The 17596-nt window shown below is 36.1% G+C and overlaps 1 protein-coding gene across 1 annotated transcript; it reads left to right on the top strand.

Moving 5' to 3' along the window:
* Positions 1-510: 510 nt before the first annotated feature.
* Positions 511-7644, top strand: LOC149415147 (E3 ubiquitin-protein ligase LRSAM1-like). The gene has a single exon (XM_089643179.1). The coding sequence runs from the start codon at positions 702-704 to the stop codon at positions 2859-2861; it is 2160 nt and encodes a 719-aa protein (XP_089499305.1). The 5' UTR covers positions 511-701; the 3' UTR covers positions 2862-7644.
* Positions 7645-17596: the final 9952 nt, after the last annotated feature.

The following is a 17596-nucleotide window of genomic DNA, read 5'->3' as shown; positions in this document are numbered from 1 at the left end:
AAGTACAACAACTCAAATAAAAGTAAAAGTAAAACAACCGAAAGAAAAGTATAAAATGTAATAGCACAACAACTAGAAGAAAAGTAACAAGTATAAAATGTAAATGTGCAACATCTCAAAGAAAAGTATAAAGTAAAAAGTATAAAATGTTAAAATAATACAATATTTATAAGTATAAAATGTATAAAAAATATTATTTATTAAAAAAAGGTTTTAAAAAGTGAGTACTGCTAAGTATGAGCAATGAAGAAGAAAATAATTAACAGGAGAAGAAAATCTTCGATAAATCTAATATTAAAATAAATTTCTTATAGCCAGAATGAAAGAGAAAATCCAAAAATAACTCGATAGTAAAAAATAAACCATAATTACAATTGAATTTTATTTAATTTTGGTGGTTAAGGAACTCGTGGGTATTTTGGAACATATACACTGGCAACCCTAGAAGTTAGTCACATTTTAAATTGTCTATGAAAATGGTGATATAGGTATATTTTGACAGATTCTTTCAAAGAATGTTAATCATTTTATTATTTTTTTAAATTGGACAATTTTTACCGAATGTAGTCGTAAAATTAGTGATTATCTATAATGTGATTCATACAAATAAGCTTGTCGATTATTAACATAGAGTTTAATACCTAAAATAGTGTTTTCGGATGTGTGATGCGTGTTGTGACCAATTGATTAATTAATAATAGATGGGTTGCTCCATTACGAGTGGGTTTCATTGTGTCATGTCTTCAATGGGCCGCCGGCACGGAGCTAGCGGAGAGGATTACAAACAGAAGTTGGAGAGGAAACTGTACCTGGCGAGGGAAACACCTGATCCGTCGTTTGACCTCGCGGAGTGCCGACTCAAGGCCGTCCCCTCAGGCATATTCTCCCTCTGCAAGGTCTTCCGCAAGGAAACCCTCAACCTGCAAGGCAACTTGCTCGCCACACTCGAAGACGGCGGACTTCTAAGTGACCTTTTCCTCCTCAAAGTGCTCAATATTAACACTAACAAATTCCATAAACTTAGTACCGAAATACGCTTCTTGGTCAATCTGAGAGAGCTGTACCTCAGCGAGAATCAACTCAAGCATTTACCTGATTGCATCGGAGATCTCGTCTCATTACGCCTGCTCGATGTATCCAAGAACTGCCTTACAAACATACCTACCACATTAGGTAAGCTCAAAAGATTGCGCAAACTGTTGCTATGCGGCAATAGAGACCTCAAAGTCTTATGCGTGGAGTTGTGCAACGCTACGAACATCAAACTCTTACAATTAGACAGTGAAAACTTCACTTTTCCTCCCAGCGAAGTCGCTGTCCAAGGCACCGTCGAAATAATGAAATATCTATGTGACAGTTGCGGCATTCGCTACATTCCGCCCGAATCTACGGATAACGATTCCACAACCGACAACAGTCCTCCGTTGCTCAGTCCGTTAGGGAACGATAGGAACCTCCGCGGACAGTTCACCAATTGGGAACAGGAAGACGAAGATCTTCACAGACTCGAAAACGAGATGCACGAAGCCGCAAAGAAACAAAAAGAAAAGTTTCTAATAGACTACACACGAGAACAGACTAAAATGGACTCGGATCTTAGCAAAATACAGTCCGACCGTGATAGGGACAGAAACAATCTCATACAACAGATCAGAGAAGAAGAAGAATTTGTAGAAAAGGTTGTATCGCACCTGCTAGAGATGAACGCTGCAAATCCACAGAGAATCCAACAGTTCTTGGAGCACGATCAGAAGGAATACGATCGCTTACTCGAGATGTGTCGCAATAATTATACTATCTTAAAGACGACGGACACTTTGAACGCAATGCAAAGTCTACTAGAAGAAGAGTGTCAATATGAAAAGTCTTTAAAATTATACGGTGAATCGCAGAGCGAAGTTAAGCAATCGTTCCTCATGACGGAACTCAGTTCAAACGAACAACTTGGAGGTATTCTCAAGACGAGAGACGAACTTCAATTCATCTTAATGGACAGGTTATTGAAAGACGAAGTGATACAGAAAGCGGCGGTAGGAGCTTTGCTGGAGAAATGCGACGCTAGAACTTGGGGATTGGTACAAGAAATAACGCTTGTAGAATCACACCTCGGTAGATTATCAATTATCGAATTGGGTCGCAAGAAACTACAGCTAAACGATAACATGGACAGTTTGGCCGATCAAAGAATTAAACTTTCTATTTTGCTCGTTGATCTGTTAGGACAGCAGGAGATGCGTAGAAGTCAACTTATAGACACGTTACAAGCCATGGAACAAGAAAAGAAAACGTCGTCAGATTTCTGGCTGATTCGCTACCAGCAACTGTTGGAATCGGTACCCGAAGTTATCGTTTCTGCTCAGCAGCAATTGGACCCGGCGTTTGCAAACTATTTGCTACAAGAAGGAGTCATACACTGTCTTCCGTTCTTGGTTAAGTTCGTGTCGTCCAAGCAGGAACTGTCCACGCTTACGAGTAGTTTGTTGCAAGAACAAGGCGTGCGATTGAGTTCCGATCGAACCAGCGTGTTAAACGCAATCAAATTCTATCTAGAAGATACGGAAGCGGAGAAACGCAAGATCGGCTCTCAAATTAATGCGGATTATCAACCTACTGCCCCAATGCGACGCGAGTCTTCAGGAGACAGCGATTTCGAAGTCATCGAACACCCGACCAAGAGCGAATCCATGGATACAAGCGAACCTTCATCGGAATGCGTCATTTGCATGGAAAAGACTTGCGCTGTGGTGTTTATTCCTTGCGGTCATCTCTGCTGCTGCGTTAAATGTTCGGATTCCGTGGAATCTCTTTGTCCGATGTGTCGCGGGGAGATTGAGCGCAGAATCCGAGTGATACAGGCTTAGCAAATATACTCGTCTCAATTTAAAACATATAACACAAATGGCCTTATTATTTCGGTTGATATTTATAATGTTAAATGTGTATTTTTCACGCCAATTGCACAATGTACAAAACATGTTTTTATGTACCCCACGGTTGTTCTGATTTTGAGAAAAAAACACTGAATATAATATTGTTGCATTTTGAGTCACAGTCTATTTGCAAATATTTGAATTAATTCTGATGTAAAAATTAAAAATAATGTAATCATGTAAGCTTTTCATCGGTTTTTGATAACAATAATAAATAATATTATTGTAGCGTGGAATTTAATGATAAGTGTATTTTAATATAACGTTACTTTGATAATGTTTTTTACAATATTTGATTTATCTTAATTTCTACAAGACTACATGGGTATTACACCATTCTCTAGATTGCTTATTCATAGGATATTGATAAATAAACAAAAAAATTCTCGCAATACTATTTCATAGGTTCGAGTATCGAATAGTAAACTCGGACTTTAAAAATAACTATCTAACTAAACATCACGCCTTTCCGCAGGGGTAGGCAGAGAGGACGAGGCCAAACAACTCGGTCACACCACACACTCCTTGCCTCATTCACATTCATACATACTCTTCTATTAATCTGACTCTTGACATGGTCCGACTCAAATATTTGATTCACTTGATCTATCCTAGATATATTCTCCTTTCTTCGTTCATTCGCTCTACATGCCCAAACCATCTAAGCGTCCCTTTCTTAATCTTACTCATTACGCTTCTTACATCAGCCTTGCGTTCTTTGCGGATCTCCACATTTCTCACACGATGATACATGGTTTTACCGCACATACGCCTCAGGGATTTCAATCAGTCTACTGTCATCCTTCCTCTGCCAGTTCCATGGTACCAGAACTCCATTGTGGATTGCTAGCTTCACTTCTTAGAACAATTTTTTGTTAGCGCCAACTGCGTTCAATCCTCCATTAACCTTTCCTTATCTGTTGTGTGTATTTACTACACATTGCTTCTAATAACTTTAATAACTCTATAAATATTATAAATTCTGGGTTCAGATTTTAGGTATTCCTCCGTTATACATTTATGCACTGAATTAAAAAATAATATATAACATAGTTTTCAAATTCAATTAAAAATCAGAGATTTTTGTTAAAAATCGGAAACAAATACACCAATACAATCAACCGTGTGATACTGCTACGCGAAGAGTGTGCTAGGAAATGACACGCTATTGATGTTCGCTATGCGGGAACATGAGAAATCCACACGTCCGCAGTTGTATTTTGATTTAGACCATCGATACCTACGACCGCATAGCTGTGTGTGTGCTAGCCGCCAGCCAGTCGGTCGCGGACCGTCGTTAGATGTGGATCCCTCGCACGATTTTTTACCATATGCCGATGGTTTCATCATGTTTTCAGCAATTAAATCACAATTATTATCACTTTTGATATAAAATATAATATACATAAGCGATTAGCTATGAATATTCATATTTTTCCGATATTAAATCGCTTATTTTGAGATGTGTATTGACTATACAGCACCCGAACGCGTGAATTTTTTTTAGCATACTAACGGAAAGGTTAATGGAGTTACCAGCATTTACCCATATCTAATTAGCTATCGACAGGGTGGTGAATTATCCCTTACAACATAAATAATTTTATGTGAACATATTTCAGTCTAAAATATATACAGTTTTTTATTGTTATAAATTACTTTATTTAAATATAATTATTTACGTACATTTAATAAAATATTAATTATGTTTTAAGAGTTATGTGATATTTTAAATCCTCACAATTTATAAAATTACTCATTGATATAAAAAAAGGTACAGTTATTTTTATGTTATTCTTTGTTTCATTATTATTTGTTATTCTGGAGTTGTTGGAACTCTTGTGCTGAATTCACATAAAAAAATAGATTTTAAATGTTATTTGCAAGCAGTGATGTGTATAATACTTCATGGCCTAATTTTATTCATTTTAAAAAGTAATTCTGAATATACAATTAAATTATGACAATAAAATTAGTTATTAGCTTTCAAATTGAACTTGGGTAGAAGTGTGACGTTGCACAAGAAACAGTTCGATACAATTGATAATTTGAATGGCAGTGCCGCAGTAATGCCGCGCCAGTCTTTGTACGTGCTGTATACTGTAACATCACACACTTATTGACCAGCAATATTTTGATGCACTATTTCGCTTGTTAAAATTCTGCGAAACAACCTGACCTAAAAGCTCTGTCCTCAGCGTGCTTGAATTAACACACTTTTGGCGATAAGGTTAGTTCTACCTTATACACCGGCCCCGCATGATTGCATTGCTTTCCGATAATTCTATATGAATATTATATACCAATCTTTATAATAATTAAAAATTTTGTAATTGAATTTTTTTCAAAACAAATCAAAAGGGTTTGGTGACCAGATTTGAATAGTCAGGTTACTTACCCACCTTCCTTCTCATGGAGAATTAATTTAGATGAAAATTCCTGCAATATTCCCTAATAAAAATTTCCTGGAATATACCCATCACTGTTTGCATGAACATAATATATTTTTATTAGTTATTATTAGGGGTACGTAAATTTCGTTTTTACGAAATAGATGCGATAAAAGCGAAATCTGCATTTTATTTGCGATAAAAGCGAAATTTGAAAATTAAATACTTTCGCATCTTTTTATACGTTACGTGCTTTCAAATGTTGATCAGACGCGCTAACAATTATTACAACTCTGTTCAAAACAGACAGAGACGGCTATTTTATCAACCGAAAATTCTATCGATCACAGCATGATGTTGAAGACAGCAGCTCAAAAGAGCTTGGATAAATTGTTGGTACACCATGGGGGGCCGAATCCAACAAATGAGTGCTACAAGCACATTGGCAGATTATTTTGTCCATCGGAAGCAGCAAATGTGCCCTCTTCTTCTGTCAATTCAAATTCCATAGAGGAAAGCTTCGCAAAAATTCCGTTTTTTAAAAGTGTACCACAAGAAGAACTAATTGACGGGTACTCTCATTTTCACAGACAATTACTTCGATTGGTCGGCCAAGAAGCTCCTGTGGATGTAATGCAAGTTTTAGTTACATCAAAATCTTGCTACCCTGGATTTGCAAAAGCAGCTATTCAATGTCTCAATTGCCCTGTCGAGAGGTACTTTAGTATCTACAACATTGTCGTTACTGATCGCAGGCAAACAATGAAAGATGAAAATGTAGAAATTACAACAATGCTAGCCTTTAATTGAGTTTTTAACACTGTTTTTTTTTTGCGAAATAAATGCGAAATTTTCTATTTTGAGTTTTTTTAAATGCGAAATCACGATTTTTTATTTGCGAAATTTACGTACCCCTAGTTATTATGTATTTTTAAATCAAATATATTTTTAATGTTTTTTTTTGCTTATTTTTCTATAACGCTGCTGTAATGTTTAAATAGAATATAATAAACTTATTAATCAGCCTTTATGATAAAATTTTGTGCCATATATAACCCCTTTATATAATATTATTGTTCGAAAAAGTGTTTTTAATATTTTTGTGAGCAAATTAAAATTATCTTAATTGATCATAAATCATTGTTATCTTAATTCTGTTCATTGTTTTATTTTTTTTTTGTATTTATTCAGCTTTGTAACAAAACACAGTAAGAGACATTCCAACATCCTCTTGGTAATCATCCTCTCTTAGGAGATAGACATATATCACTGTGGACTTTTTTGTAGGCCTTTTTAAGATATACAATTCCGTAGTACATTATTTTGATGTATCTCATAAGGTTTAGCCAGCGTTAGCAATGTAAGCGCCCTAAAATATTTTTTTTACGACTTGATTACAAAACATCAACTTTTCTCTACTTTCTATAAATATAATATACATTGATTATAGATATAAACTTTCCGGAATAAATTCTCTAGAAAACCCTATCAAAATCCGTTGCATACTTAAGAAGTACTAAGCGCACAAACAGACAGACGCGGATAGTCTGGATGTCGAACTTGCCCAATTGGACGGATTTTTCACAAACTATTACTATCACTTATTACTCGGTTCGAGCACCGAGAAGTTAACTCGTATAAACGAATTAATTGAAAATATATGTTATCTTACGGATAGTGCTATTGACAGCTTATTGAGAGGATGGTGAAATATGTCCTAAATGGTCACAAATTTGCAGTAACGGGGGTGATAAAAAGTGATGAAACAAAAACTAGCTTAAATAGGATACGTAATTGTATTCATATTTTAGTTTTTTTTCCATCGCTTTTAATGACTTTATACCACTATTTAAAGGTGTGTTGAGTCATCATGGAACCGTAGAAAAATCGTGAGCTCTGGAATCATGAAATTTGTACAACTTTTTAAATCTTGTGTTTTTTTAGGTCAATGTAATTTTTTTGAGTTTGACTTGTCGTTTCTAGCGTGAGCTCTGGCATCATGAAATTTTTTAATCTTATGTTGTTTTTTTCGATCAATGTAATATTTACAGTTTTACAAGTCGTTTCTATCATGAGCTGTGAAGCTTTGAAACATCTGTTCAACTGTGGATAGATGATATAATTTTTCGTATTATTTGTTTCAAAATTTTCAATCGCTCAGTGACAAAATTGACTATTTATATTGTGCCATTCTTCCTTTCGAAGGACAATCTTGTATAATCTATTTCTATTGCATTGTTCTATTTGTGTATGAAATATAATTATTTTTACCTCATAAGATAAATGAAAATTATGTGTTTTTCATTTAAAAAAAATGTAAAATATTATTTTTTAAACAAAAACTATGTTAGATATGCCTTGAGATTTACACTGCCAAAAGTATTAAAGTGATTTATTTTTGGGGTACTATGCCGTGTTGCATTACCTCCTTCTTTAGCCAACGTTTTGGACAGCGTTGCAGTGTCTATCATCATGGCAGATGTGTAATTATCTCATTTCGGAGGCAAAGTCTAAATACACATACATTCTCAAATACTGTGAAACGCGTAAAACACACGTATACATGCAATAATACTGTGGTGTGGAAGCCATCAGTAAACCGTATTCAAGAATGCTAGAACGTACGTTCTTTCCACGCATGCGCACTGAGACCCGCAAGCCAATATCTTCGTCAACTTTATACGATATTAATAACAGCATCCATCGTAAAAAAAATGTCTTTAATGCTCATATGTACAGGGTTTTCCAATAAGAGATGTTATTTTGAATAGCCTGCTATTTCGGTAGATGTTACTTTTGAAGCTGTCATTTTTTGACATTTGACAAGTAGAAACTACGCCATTAATAAAAATGGCACGATACACGCTTTGAAATTATTAAAATTCACTTGAGTGAATCAAATGCAAATCATCTTGAGTGATGATGCCCATTTCCACCTCGGTGGCTTCGTCAACAAGCAAAATTGTCGCATCTGGGGCTCGGAAAACCCAAGAGTTATTGTTGAAAAGCCTCTCTATCCTCAACGTGTGACTGTTTGGTGCGGTTTATGGTCCGGCGGAGTCATGGGACCTTACTTTTTCGAAAATGAGGCTGGAGCAACAGTTACGGTGAATGGATTGCGCTATCGAGAGATGATTAATGTTTTTTTATAGCCGGAAATGGATGGTATTGATTTGGACAACATTTACTTTCAACAAGACGGCGCTACGTGTCACACAAGCAACGAAACCATTGATCTTTTACGATTGAATATCAAAATAACACCTCTTATTGGAAAACCCTGTATAATGCACAGAATCGTATACTCTATTACTAATCCATTGGATTGTATGCGCGCGCTTTGACAGTTTGCTTTGAGCTTGAATACTGATGTCGAATTCTTATTGAATATTATTAACCTGCGATTTACTTTTTAATCATAATTTAAATAAATAAAAATTAATCCCCAAAATAAGATGGATACTTCCGCCAACGTTTTCTAAATGATAATAGTGAATTGTGTGGGTTGTATAATTGAATCATTAATGCAAAAAAGTTTTGTGTGTCGGCCATTTGCAGAAAAAAAACTTATACTGGAAATATTGAGTTATGGAGCTTAATGGATTTATGGAGATAATTTTAGATGGTACCCAATTGTATCTTGTTGGTGGGCTAGCGTCTAGATGTGCATATTTGATATCAAGTACACGGTAAGTACGATTATAAGTATTTGATGTCCAGCATACCTTCTACAAAAAGTCACCGACCACCACTGCTGTTCAGTGGAACCATGGGATCCCCAATTGGTGTATTTAAGAAGTTGAAAGCATTAGGGAAGCAGTAGTCATTCATCAGGGCGATACTGAGAGTATCTACTAGTCCTATATACTGATAATCTGACGGGCAGTTAGACCTTTTGTATGGTATCAAATAAAATTTAAAAAAACATAGTATTTTCCACCAAATTTGAATCACCCTGTAAATGTTATTTTATTCACATTTATTTAAAGCTAATGCATTCAGAGTTGAATCGAATACAGTATTCACACATATGAATTGCTTGCATACGGCGTGTTCAAAACTTGTTATTATTGTTAAGCACGCACCTGTAAACACGATACTAAGTATGACGTGTTTTTTGCCTCAACTCTATTTGTGCCACCTATTTTTTAAACTTACGATTTTATGTCCGGGTTAAATCTTCCCCATAGGAAAAACTAAACCCTTCCATACACTTTTCCACAAATGATCATCTAGTCAATCCACATTATGTAAGTGCATTATACATATAAGCAAAATAAATACAAAACAATACAAGAACAACACGTCAACTCACCAGAGATCAAATGGGAAAATAATTCATCGACTCCAGATATTTTCATATCAGAGGGTTCGGCTCGGTAGAACTCCTAACAGGGCCTATAAATCCTACTGATCCCTCAACATAAATATTTAAAAAATGTTTCGTTATCCTACATGTATTCAAAATGTCCGACTTTTGCATCTTTATATATAAATTTTTTGATAGATCTAATACGATTAAATTTTGAATGAGAGAGCTAGGTATAATGCCAGTAGCCGAAATAACGAATGGTAATATTTTTATAGTCTGAGAATGCAAAATTCTTTTTATCTCATTTCCTAAATCTGTGTATTTTCTTATTTTTTCATTAACAGATTTTTGAATATTACAGGAATTTGGAATAGCATTGTAACATTATTATTAAAATTAATATTTTGGCAAACCACATGGCCATAATTTTGTCACTAGTAGCGTTCGAGAACGCTTTTTAAACTATGACATTGGTTGTACGCTGACCACCGAAGAGCGCACATTGAAATAATCAAACCATGCGCAATACAAAAGCATTCAAGGGACTTTTCTGCAGAGAATCTGAATGTTCATTCTGAAACGAATTTCTGGCCGTAGCGACACTAAAATTGAGTGAGATGGGTAAATTATAACACATTTGTAAAAATTAACTAAATAGTGTTATAAAATATTATGTTGTTGGCCTCCTTGGTCGAGGGGTAAGGCTTTCGACTGGCAATCCGGAGATAGCGGGTTCAAATCCCGGCGTGAGCAAGTAAATTACATTTTTGATTAATATGTGTTATTTTTATAATTAAATCATTTTAAATAATAATTGAAACGTTGCTTGAAATAGCTTTAGACGTGTTTGGTGACCAGATCTGAATATCCAGGAACTTCCCCTCACAACACACCCCAACCGGGGATGCCATAGTCTCGCTGGCTCCGGACGGTTTGGAGCAGTTGGGACTCTTGTGCGGTATAGCCTGAACTTTTATCTATCCATTTTGGGGTATTTAGTCAAGTTTTTTACACTGCTACTAATTTTCCCCGTTTTTTCAGGACCGATTGGTGCTATTACAATTTGATTTGCCTGTATACTTTCAGATTCATTTATTGACATATAAATCTTGTATTAATTTAATTTTATATGAATGAGAGAAGAAGTGAGATGATAAATGAATGCCAAATAATAATTAGTAATGAATAAGATGAAGAAAGGGGCATTCACAAAGGTTTTGATAAGTAAGTGTTGTCACATGTTTACAGCACAAAAATCTTGTAGATTGAAATACTTATTATGCCGATGACTTTACAAAAATAATATAATAAATTCTTAATTCAAACGTTGGTCATTAAAAAAATAGATATAGTAAAAGGCAGCGTTTATGTATCTAAAAGTTGCGTTGAAAACTACATTCCAATACATCACGGGTGTGATTTTTTTTTTACATTAATCCCACACGGGAGTCCTTGAGGAAAATAATTTCAAATAAATTAAAATAATTTGGGGATGCTGTGTGAAGGGTATTTTTAGGGAAATTGTGGTGAGGAAGTTCCGGGAAGGAAAAAGGTATGAGGGGTGGGAGGAATCTAGGGATCAGTATGTCCAGGGTATCTAGCACGGTTGATCGATAAAGAATTTATCGATATTGTAGAACATAAACCATATCTTAGAAATAGAAAAAGTACAAAAAAGGTTTATGCGTTACCTGTATATGAGGGAATATACATACTATCCATTCCTGTATCCATCCTTGTTCTTAACAGGAATGCTCGATTTCAATACATTAGAAGCCCGCAGAAAAATATTTTTAGGCAAACACTTTTTTAAGTTAATCTCTGGTACAATACACAATCCGCCTATGTTGAAAGAGGTTAACTTTTATGTCCCTAACAATTAAACTCGAGGGAGATCCCATGCACTCTTATATGCTCCGAAAGCGAGGACTTCTGCCTGTCAGAACGCGCCAATAAACAGAGCGACTCAACTGCTTAACGATGCTGCATTAGCCATCGACATTTTCAGTGTCACCTACAGACAATTCAGTAACTATCTTATAACACATGTGACAAAATAGTAAAACTGCCTGTGTAAACCTTTTAATATGTAATCTTCTCCATGATATATTGGTGTATAACCGTTTCATGGAGAACATGAAAAAAAAAAAAAAAAAAATAACTTGTTATCCTTCCCGAGCACGACAGAAGACGGCCAAAGTACGAACAACAATTCACGTTGAATAAATGAATATCACATAGTCGTTGTGAACTATTGTTTGCTCAGTCACGCTCTGGAACGATGACAAGTTACCGACATTATCGATAAAGCTTTTATCGATCGACCGTGCTAGATAACCAGGAGTGACGTACGAATGATCTATACCTCCCACTGCGGAGCAAAGCGATGGGCCAAGAGATACCAGTTGGAGAGGTCAAGGGGTCTCCTCAAACCAGCCTCTCCCGATCTGGCACGCCACGCAGCTGGTGGGATCCTGAACACACCTCACCCGATGAACCAGTGCACGACTGTTAAACCACTTGCGGTGTCCTATGCTAGAGGTGTTGGTTCCCACCACCTGCTTCCCCATCTCCTTCCCCTCCCCACTTACTTCAGCTTTACAACACCCCAATTGGGAATGCCATAGTCTCACTGGTTCCAGATGGTTGGGAGCAGTTGAAACTCTTGTGCAGTATTCACAATAAAAAGACACGCGTCACGTTGCAGTTTACTACTAAAACCACTTAATCAAAATAACTACAAAGACCATATCTTTCGCTTGCCACTTTGAGATCTTTGTAACGTGTCTATAATTTTTGTAATGTCAATGAATTATATGTTTTTTTCTTTCTTTCCTGTTTAATATCATCAAATTATACCCAATTAAACAATTTTACAACATGTTACTTCTTTAATCTCCAATATTTGTCAACGGCGTTAATTATGTTAAGTTCTCAAACAAATTCCTCTATCAAAATCAGTGAAGAGATTAGACAGTTTTTAATGATAAACTAATGTTTATAAGACAAGTTTTTTTATGCATAGCACAAAGGATAACAAATTATTATAAGCAATAATTAGTTGTCTGAAATATCCATACAAATTAAAAATATCTCCCGAGTAAAAATACATGCCGCCGACGGGAATTGAACCCGTACCTTCTGATGTCCCGTCAGGTGCTCTGAACGACGCCAAATAATTCAATATGTACTAGTACTTCAATCAACAATTTCTGCTTATTATATTTTTCACCTGTAAACAACCAAATTTATTTTGTAGGAAAGGCTTTGTTAGTGCTAAATTTCCCACTAGATGGCGTCGAGACATATTATGTCTACATTTGTTGATGAAATATTTTGACTTTTCAAATATTATTAATTTTTTTTTGACGTAGCTCAGTGGCCCAGAGCACCTGACGTGATGACGTCTGACAGTCTGACATCTGGACTTGGATATATGTACCTACATCTACTAACTATCTAGCATCTTATTTTTCTCGTGGTACAAGGCAGCATACCGGTATCAAGAGTCATACGATCATTCATTCGCTGGAAGCCGTATCGGGCTAGCGCAGCATTCAGCTCACAGCTCCCGTTCAATTGAGTCGTCATTCAATTGATTCGACTCTTTGAGCCGTATGAATATATATTGAGCTCGTACCGTGAACCCCACTCTTATTTATTTATTTATTGGACAATTTGTATAGCGCCGCTTTTGTTAGATATCACCTCAGGGGCGCTTTACAGTTGATGCAGGTATTAGGTATTACAAAAATAAAGTGAAGTTAAGTTAAGTAAAATTAAGCACAGGAACAGGTGTCATGAAGATAGAAGATGGAGACTCTGCAGCAAGAATCCTAGGTGGTGAAGAAACTGGACCAGCTGCTGTAGCGAGAGTCCACCGCGTCCACCAACAGTGCCAGCACGAGGTTCGTCATCCGTCCAGGTATGTGTCTGCTAATAAAGCGCTGACACCTCACATAGACGTTCGGCGAGTCCATCCTGGTGATTATTGAAACAGTGCATTCTGCCCGCAATAAAAGGCGACGGTCGGGATAATAAATTACCCTTGGCTTAGCTTACAAACACTTGCTAGGCCCTTCAGAGTTTCCGAGAATTCCGTTGAAAACATCTGGAGTGCATTTACCGATCGACGATCGTTTCGAATGTCGAATATTTTGAGCAAAATATCCGAATATTCACTTCTAACACACTGCACTCAAATCAAATATTATAAAGTTCTAATAAATAGTTGATAAGTTTATTTAAAATGTTGATTGATTGATTTTAAGATAATTTCAAAGGGATGTTGCCTCATTTCCCTTGAAAATACTAAATAAACACAAAGGGGTTGACGCTTAGGACGCGTCCCGCTGCCACGAAGGGCGCTACACGTATATGAACGTACATATCTTAATGATGTGAGTCATGACCCATTGCCAGTCCATACGCCCTAAATAAGTTCAAGTTGTCCTTCTGCTGAAATAAAATTGATATTTTTATTGGTAAGTGATCTTGTTTTTATTTATGTATTTTGTACATTAACTCCTCACCGCAGGCCATGAGGAAACAAAGTTTCTGCAGGGTCTGCATCATCTTTAAGGACGCTGGGTAGTGGGTCTTTTGGAGGAGAGGAAGGAGTGTACTTTGATCCTGAAGAGACCCATGTTGTTGGAGAGAAGGAAAATAGAGACTTGTAAGCCGAACTCAAGAACGAGTCGGTAGAAATGACTCGTTCTCATGTAAATACCAACCTTGTACAAAAGTTGTACCTGTTTCCCGATTCTGCACCTTTGCGGAAGTAGTTCTTGGGAGCATCTTCCATTGAAATACCAGTAGAACAAGGCCAGTATTCTCGCTTGACGCCTGTGCTGTAAAGATTGCAATCCATTTGTTAACACACTTCAAGTGGACAAGAATAGGATCCCTTTTGAGAAAATTGATTTTGCTTAAAATTGTAATTTAAAGAAATCCTTTAAAATAATGCATACATTTGATGTATTCTAGTTTACCAGTAATCACCACACCCCAACTATAGAAGTACTGTCAGAAATTACTGCCTGCTTTGTAATATAACTCCATAAACTGAAGTTATAGTCAGATGTTTTATGTATAAAAAATGTACAGATTTTATTACATTACAAAATATTATATATTCAAAAGACAGTACAAAAAACAGTATGAAATATAGTTGTTGCTGAGGAATACTTGGAGCAGGTGGATGAGTTTGTGTATTTAGGAAGTATGTTCTAGAGAGATGGGAAGGCTGACAAGAGATATTGAAACAAGAGGAAATGCAGGTAACTCCGTTAATGGAGGACTGAACGCAGTTGGTGCTAACAAAAAATTGTTTAAAGAAGCGAAGCTAGCAGTTCACAATGGAGTGCTGGTTCCTGCCCTGATGTATGGAAGTGAGGCATGGAACTGGCAGAGGAAGGATGAAAGTAGACTGATTGCTGTAGAAATGAGATCCTTGAGGCGTATGTGTGCTAACACCATGTCTCATGTTTTTAGCACACACATTCTCATGTTCATCGTCTGAGAAATGTGGAGATCCTGCAAGGCTGATGTAAGCGTAGTGAGTAAGATCAAGAAAGGTGCACTTAGATGGCTTGAGCATGTATAGCGAATGAATGAAGAAAAGAGTGTATGGAGAATATATGATGCAAATGTAAATGGTAGCAGAAGTCGGGGACGCCCGAGGAAGACATGGCACGACGTGATAGTTAGTTTACAAAATATTGGGTTTTTATATTAACACAAACCGCATCTCGAGTCCCATAAGTGTGAGGATTTGTTACCATTTCTACAGGTTTAGTATAGTTTCCTTATGCTTAAACATTCTTCCACAGATGAGACAAGAAGACAAGAAAATGGTAGACTTGTAATACATTGTTTACACTTATAAAGGGTGTCTCAAAATGTTAGTTTTTGATATTTAAAAATAAAGCACCACAATGAGTTCAAACTCTTTTTAATTACTGTTAAATTACAGAGCAGTTTTAGATTATTTATTTATGAAAAACAACCATTTGTAAATGAACACCATCCAGTTTATCTCACTCGTTTAGCCTGGAACTAAAATTTTCAATCACTCGCTGGAGCATTGGAATAACGTTGATTTCGTCTGTGATTCTTTGCTTTAAAACATTCAAGTTGGGTGTTATTGGGTTGAAAACAACATTACTTTTAAGTAGCCCCATAGGAAAAAGTCAGCAGGCGTTAAATCTGGACTTCTCGGTCGCCAGTTAATGTCTCCTCGGCGACTAATTACTGTTTCAGCTAACGAGTCAGTTGTTACGTGGGGGAGTGGCTCCATTGTGCTGAAAAAATGTGTTGCGGTTGTAAACAATCTGATTTTTCATTTCTGAATCCAAAAAAGGTCCGATCAGTTCAGATCCGGCAATAACGATCAGAATGGAAAACAATCAGAAACACCCGTTACATATTTGTAGTTAAGACCCTTACAAAAAGATTGATATAGAATTATCTGACAGCGATACCCTTACAGCAATGCAAGTATAACTACCTTTCCTGCCGGAAGTGTGTTGAGAAGAATCTGTCAAACGGACCGTTCATTGAGTCGAGGGTTTTTACTTGGACAGATAATTATTTACATTTTTAAGTCTGAAGTCTTTCAAACACTTTAAAAATTAATCTTATTCAAATAATTTTAAAAATACCACAAATATAATAGTACCTATATTAACAGATATAAAAATGTTAATTTTTTAGACAGACATTATTGGATAATCAACATAGATAATGGTTCGCTACGTTTAATAACTTAGCAGGGATGCCCGGATTCATGGTGTGAGGTTTATCCAGATCTTGGAGGCGGATGGGTCTGTCCCCAGCTGTGTGGCAGGTAGATCTTTTGACCTCTCCAGCCGGACCCTCTCGACCCATCGTCTTGCATCGCAGTGGTAAGGATGGATTTATATGTCTGTCACACCTGGATACACTGAATCCCAGATTCCTCCCCATCTTTTTGACTTCCCAGAACTATCTCTTATTTCTTTCTTTAACCCTAGATTCATAACCATTCGTCCCACAGACCGCTCAAAACGTAAATTTGTTTCTAGTGTCTCTAGTGAAAGAGATAGAATGATGACCTCTCAAGTACCTTCCTAGATCGCTTGTTCATTAGTAATGGGGGTGCGTTTGCCTCGCAGTGAAGTTTTGTGGACAAGTTATAGACCTTTGAACGTCTGAGAGACGAATGTTTATGAATAGTGTAACTTTTGACGAGACTGCAAGTTATTTTGAAAACATTGTTTTTGATGAATTCTGGTTATACAGAGTAAAAGTAAGTATTTGATATTATTCTATATGAGTTATTATTTATAATTATATCTTATTTTATCATTCAAAATGTATTATTGTGTGTATTTTACATCAAATCTTTATTTTATTTTAGAATGGATGATCGGCAAATTGATGACCATTTGAATCGTTTATCTGATTCTGGTGATGATGATTTTACCAGTCAGCAAAAGGACGTAGAAATCAGTGATGTCGAAGAACATGTTGAATTAGATAAAATGGTCCCGACAGATTCCGACAGTGATAACGACATGGTTACGTAAAAGACACGAAATGCTAACTTTGAAGAGATCCCTAAAAAGGAAAATGGCCGAAGTTTTAGATGAAATGCCTACCATTGCCACACCTGGTCTAAGTGGTACTCAAAAAAAGGTTTGTGGTTATTGTGATGTGTATTATGTGTGGTTATGTGATGGATATTGTGTAAAAAACGGCATATGACAAGGTTCCAATGCAAGCAATGCAAAAAGTATATGTGCATGGACCATCGCGGCCTCATGTGTGTGGAATGTAGCAATGAAATTTAATTTTAACTCGTTTATTATTTTTTTTGTTACCTAATTAAACATATTAAAGAGTGCCATACTCAATTTATTTATTTTATTTACAAGTACCCCAAAACTCGTCACTTCAATTTAGTCGTCTGTGAGACGAATGTT

The sequence above is a fragment of the Hesperophylax consimilis genome, chromosome 19 (genome assembly GCF_061612785.1).
Source record: "Hesperophylax consimilis isolate HC1 chromosome 19, BYU_Hcon_1.0, whole genome shotgun sequence".
NCBI lineage: Eukaryota > Metazoa > Arthropoda > Insecta > Trichoptera > Limnephilidae > Hesperophylax > Hesperophylax consimilis.
The sequence above is the reverse complement of the archived record's forward strand: the minus strand, read 5'-3'. Positions and strand labels throughout refer to the sequence as shown.

Coding starts and splice junctions, on each gene's coding strand:
- LOC149415147 (XM_089643179.1), top strand. CDS start 702: ATGGGTTGCTCCATTACGAGTGGGTTTCATTGTGTCATGTCTTCAATG.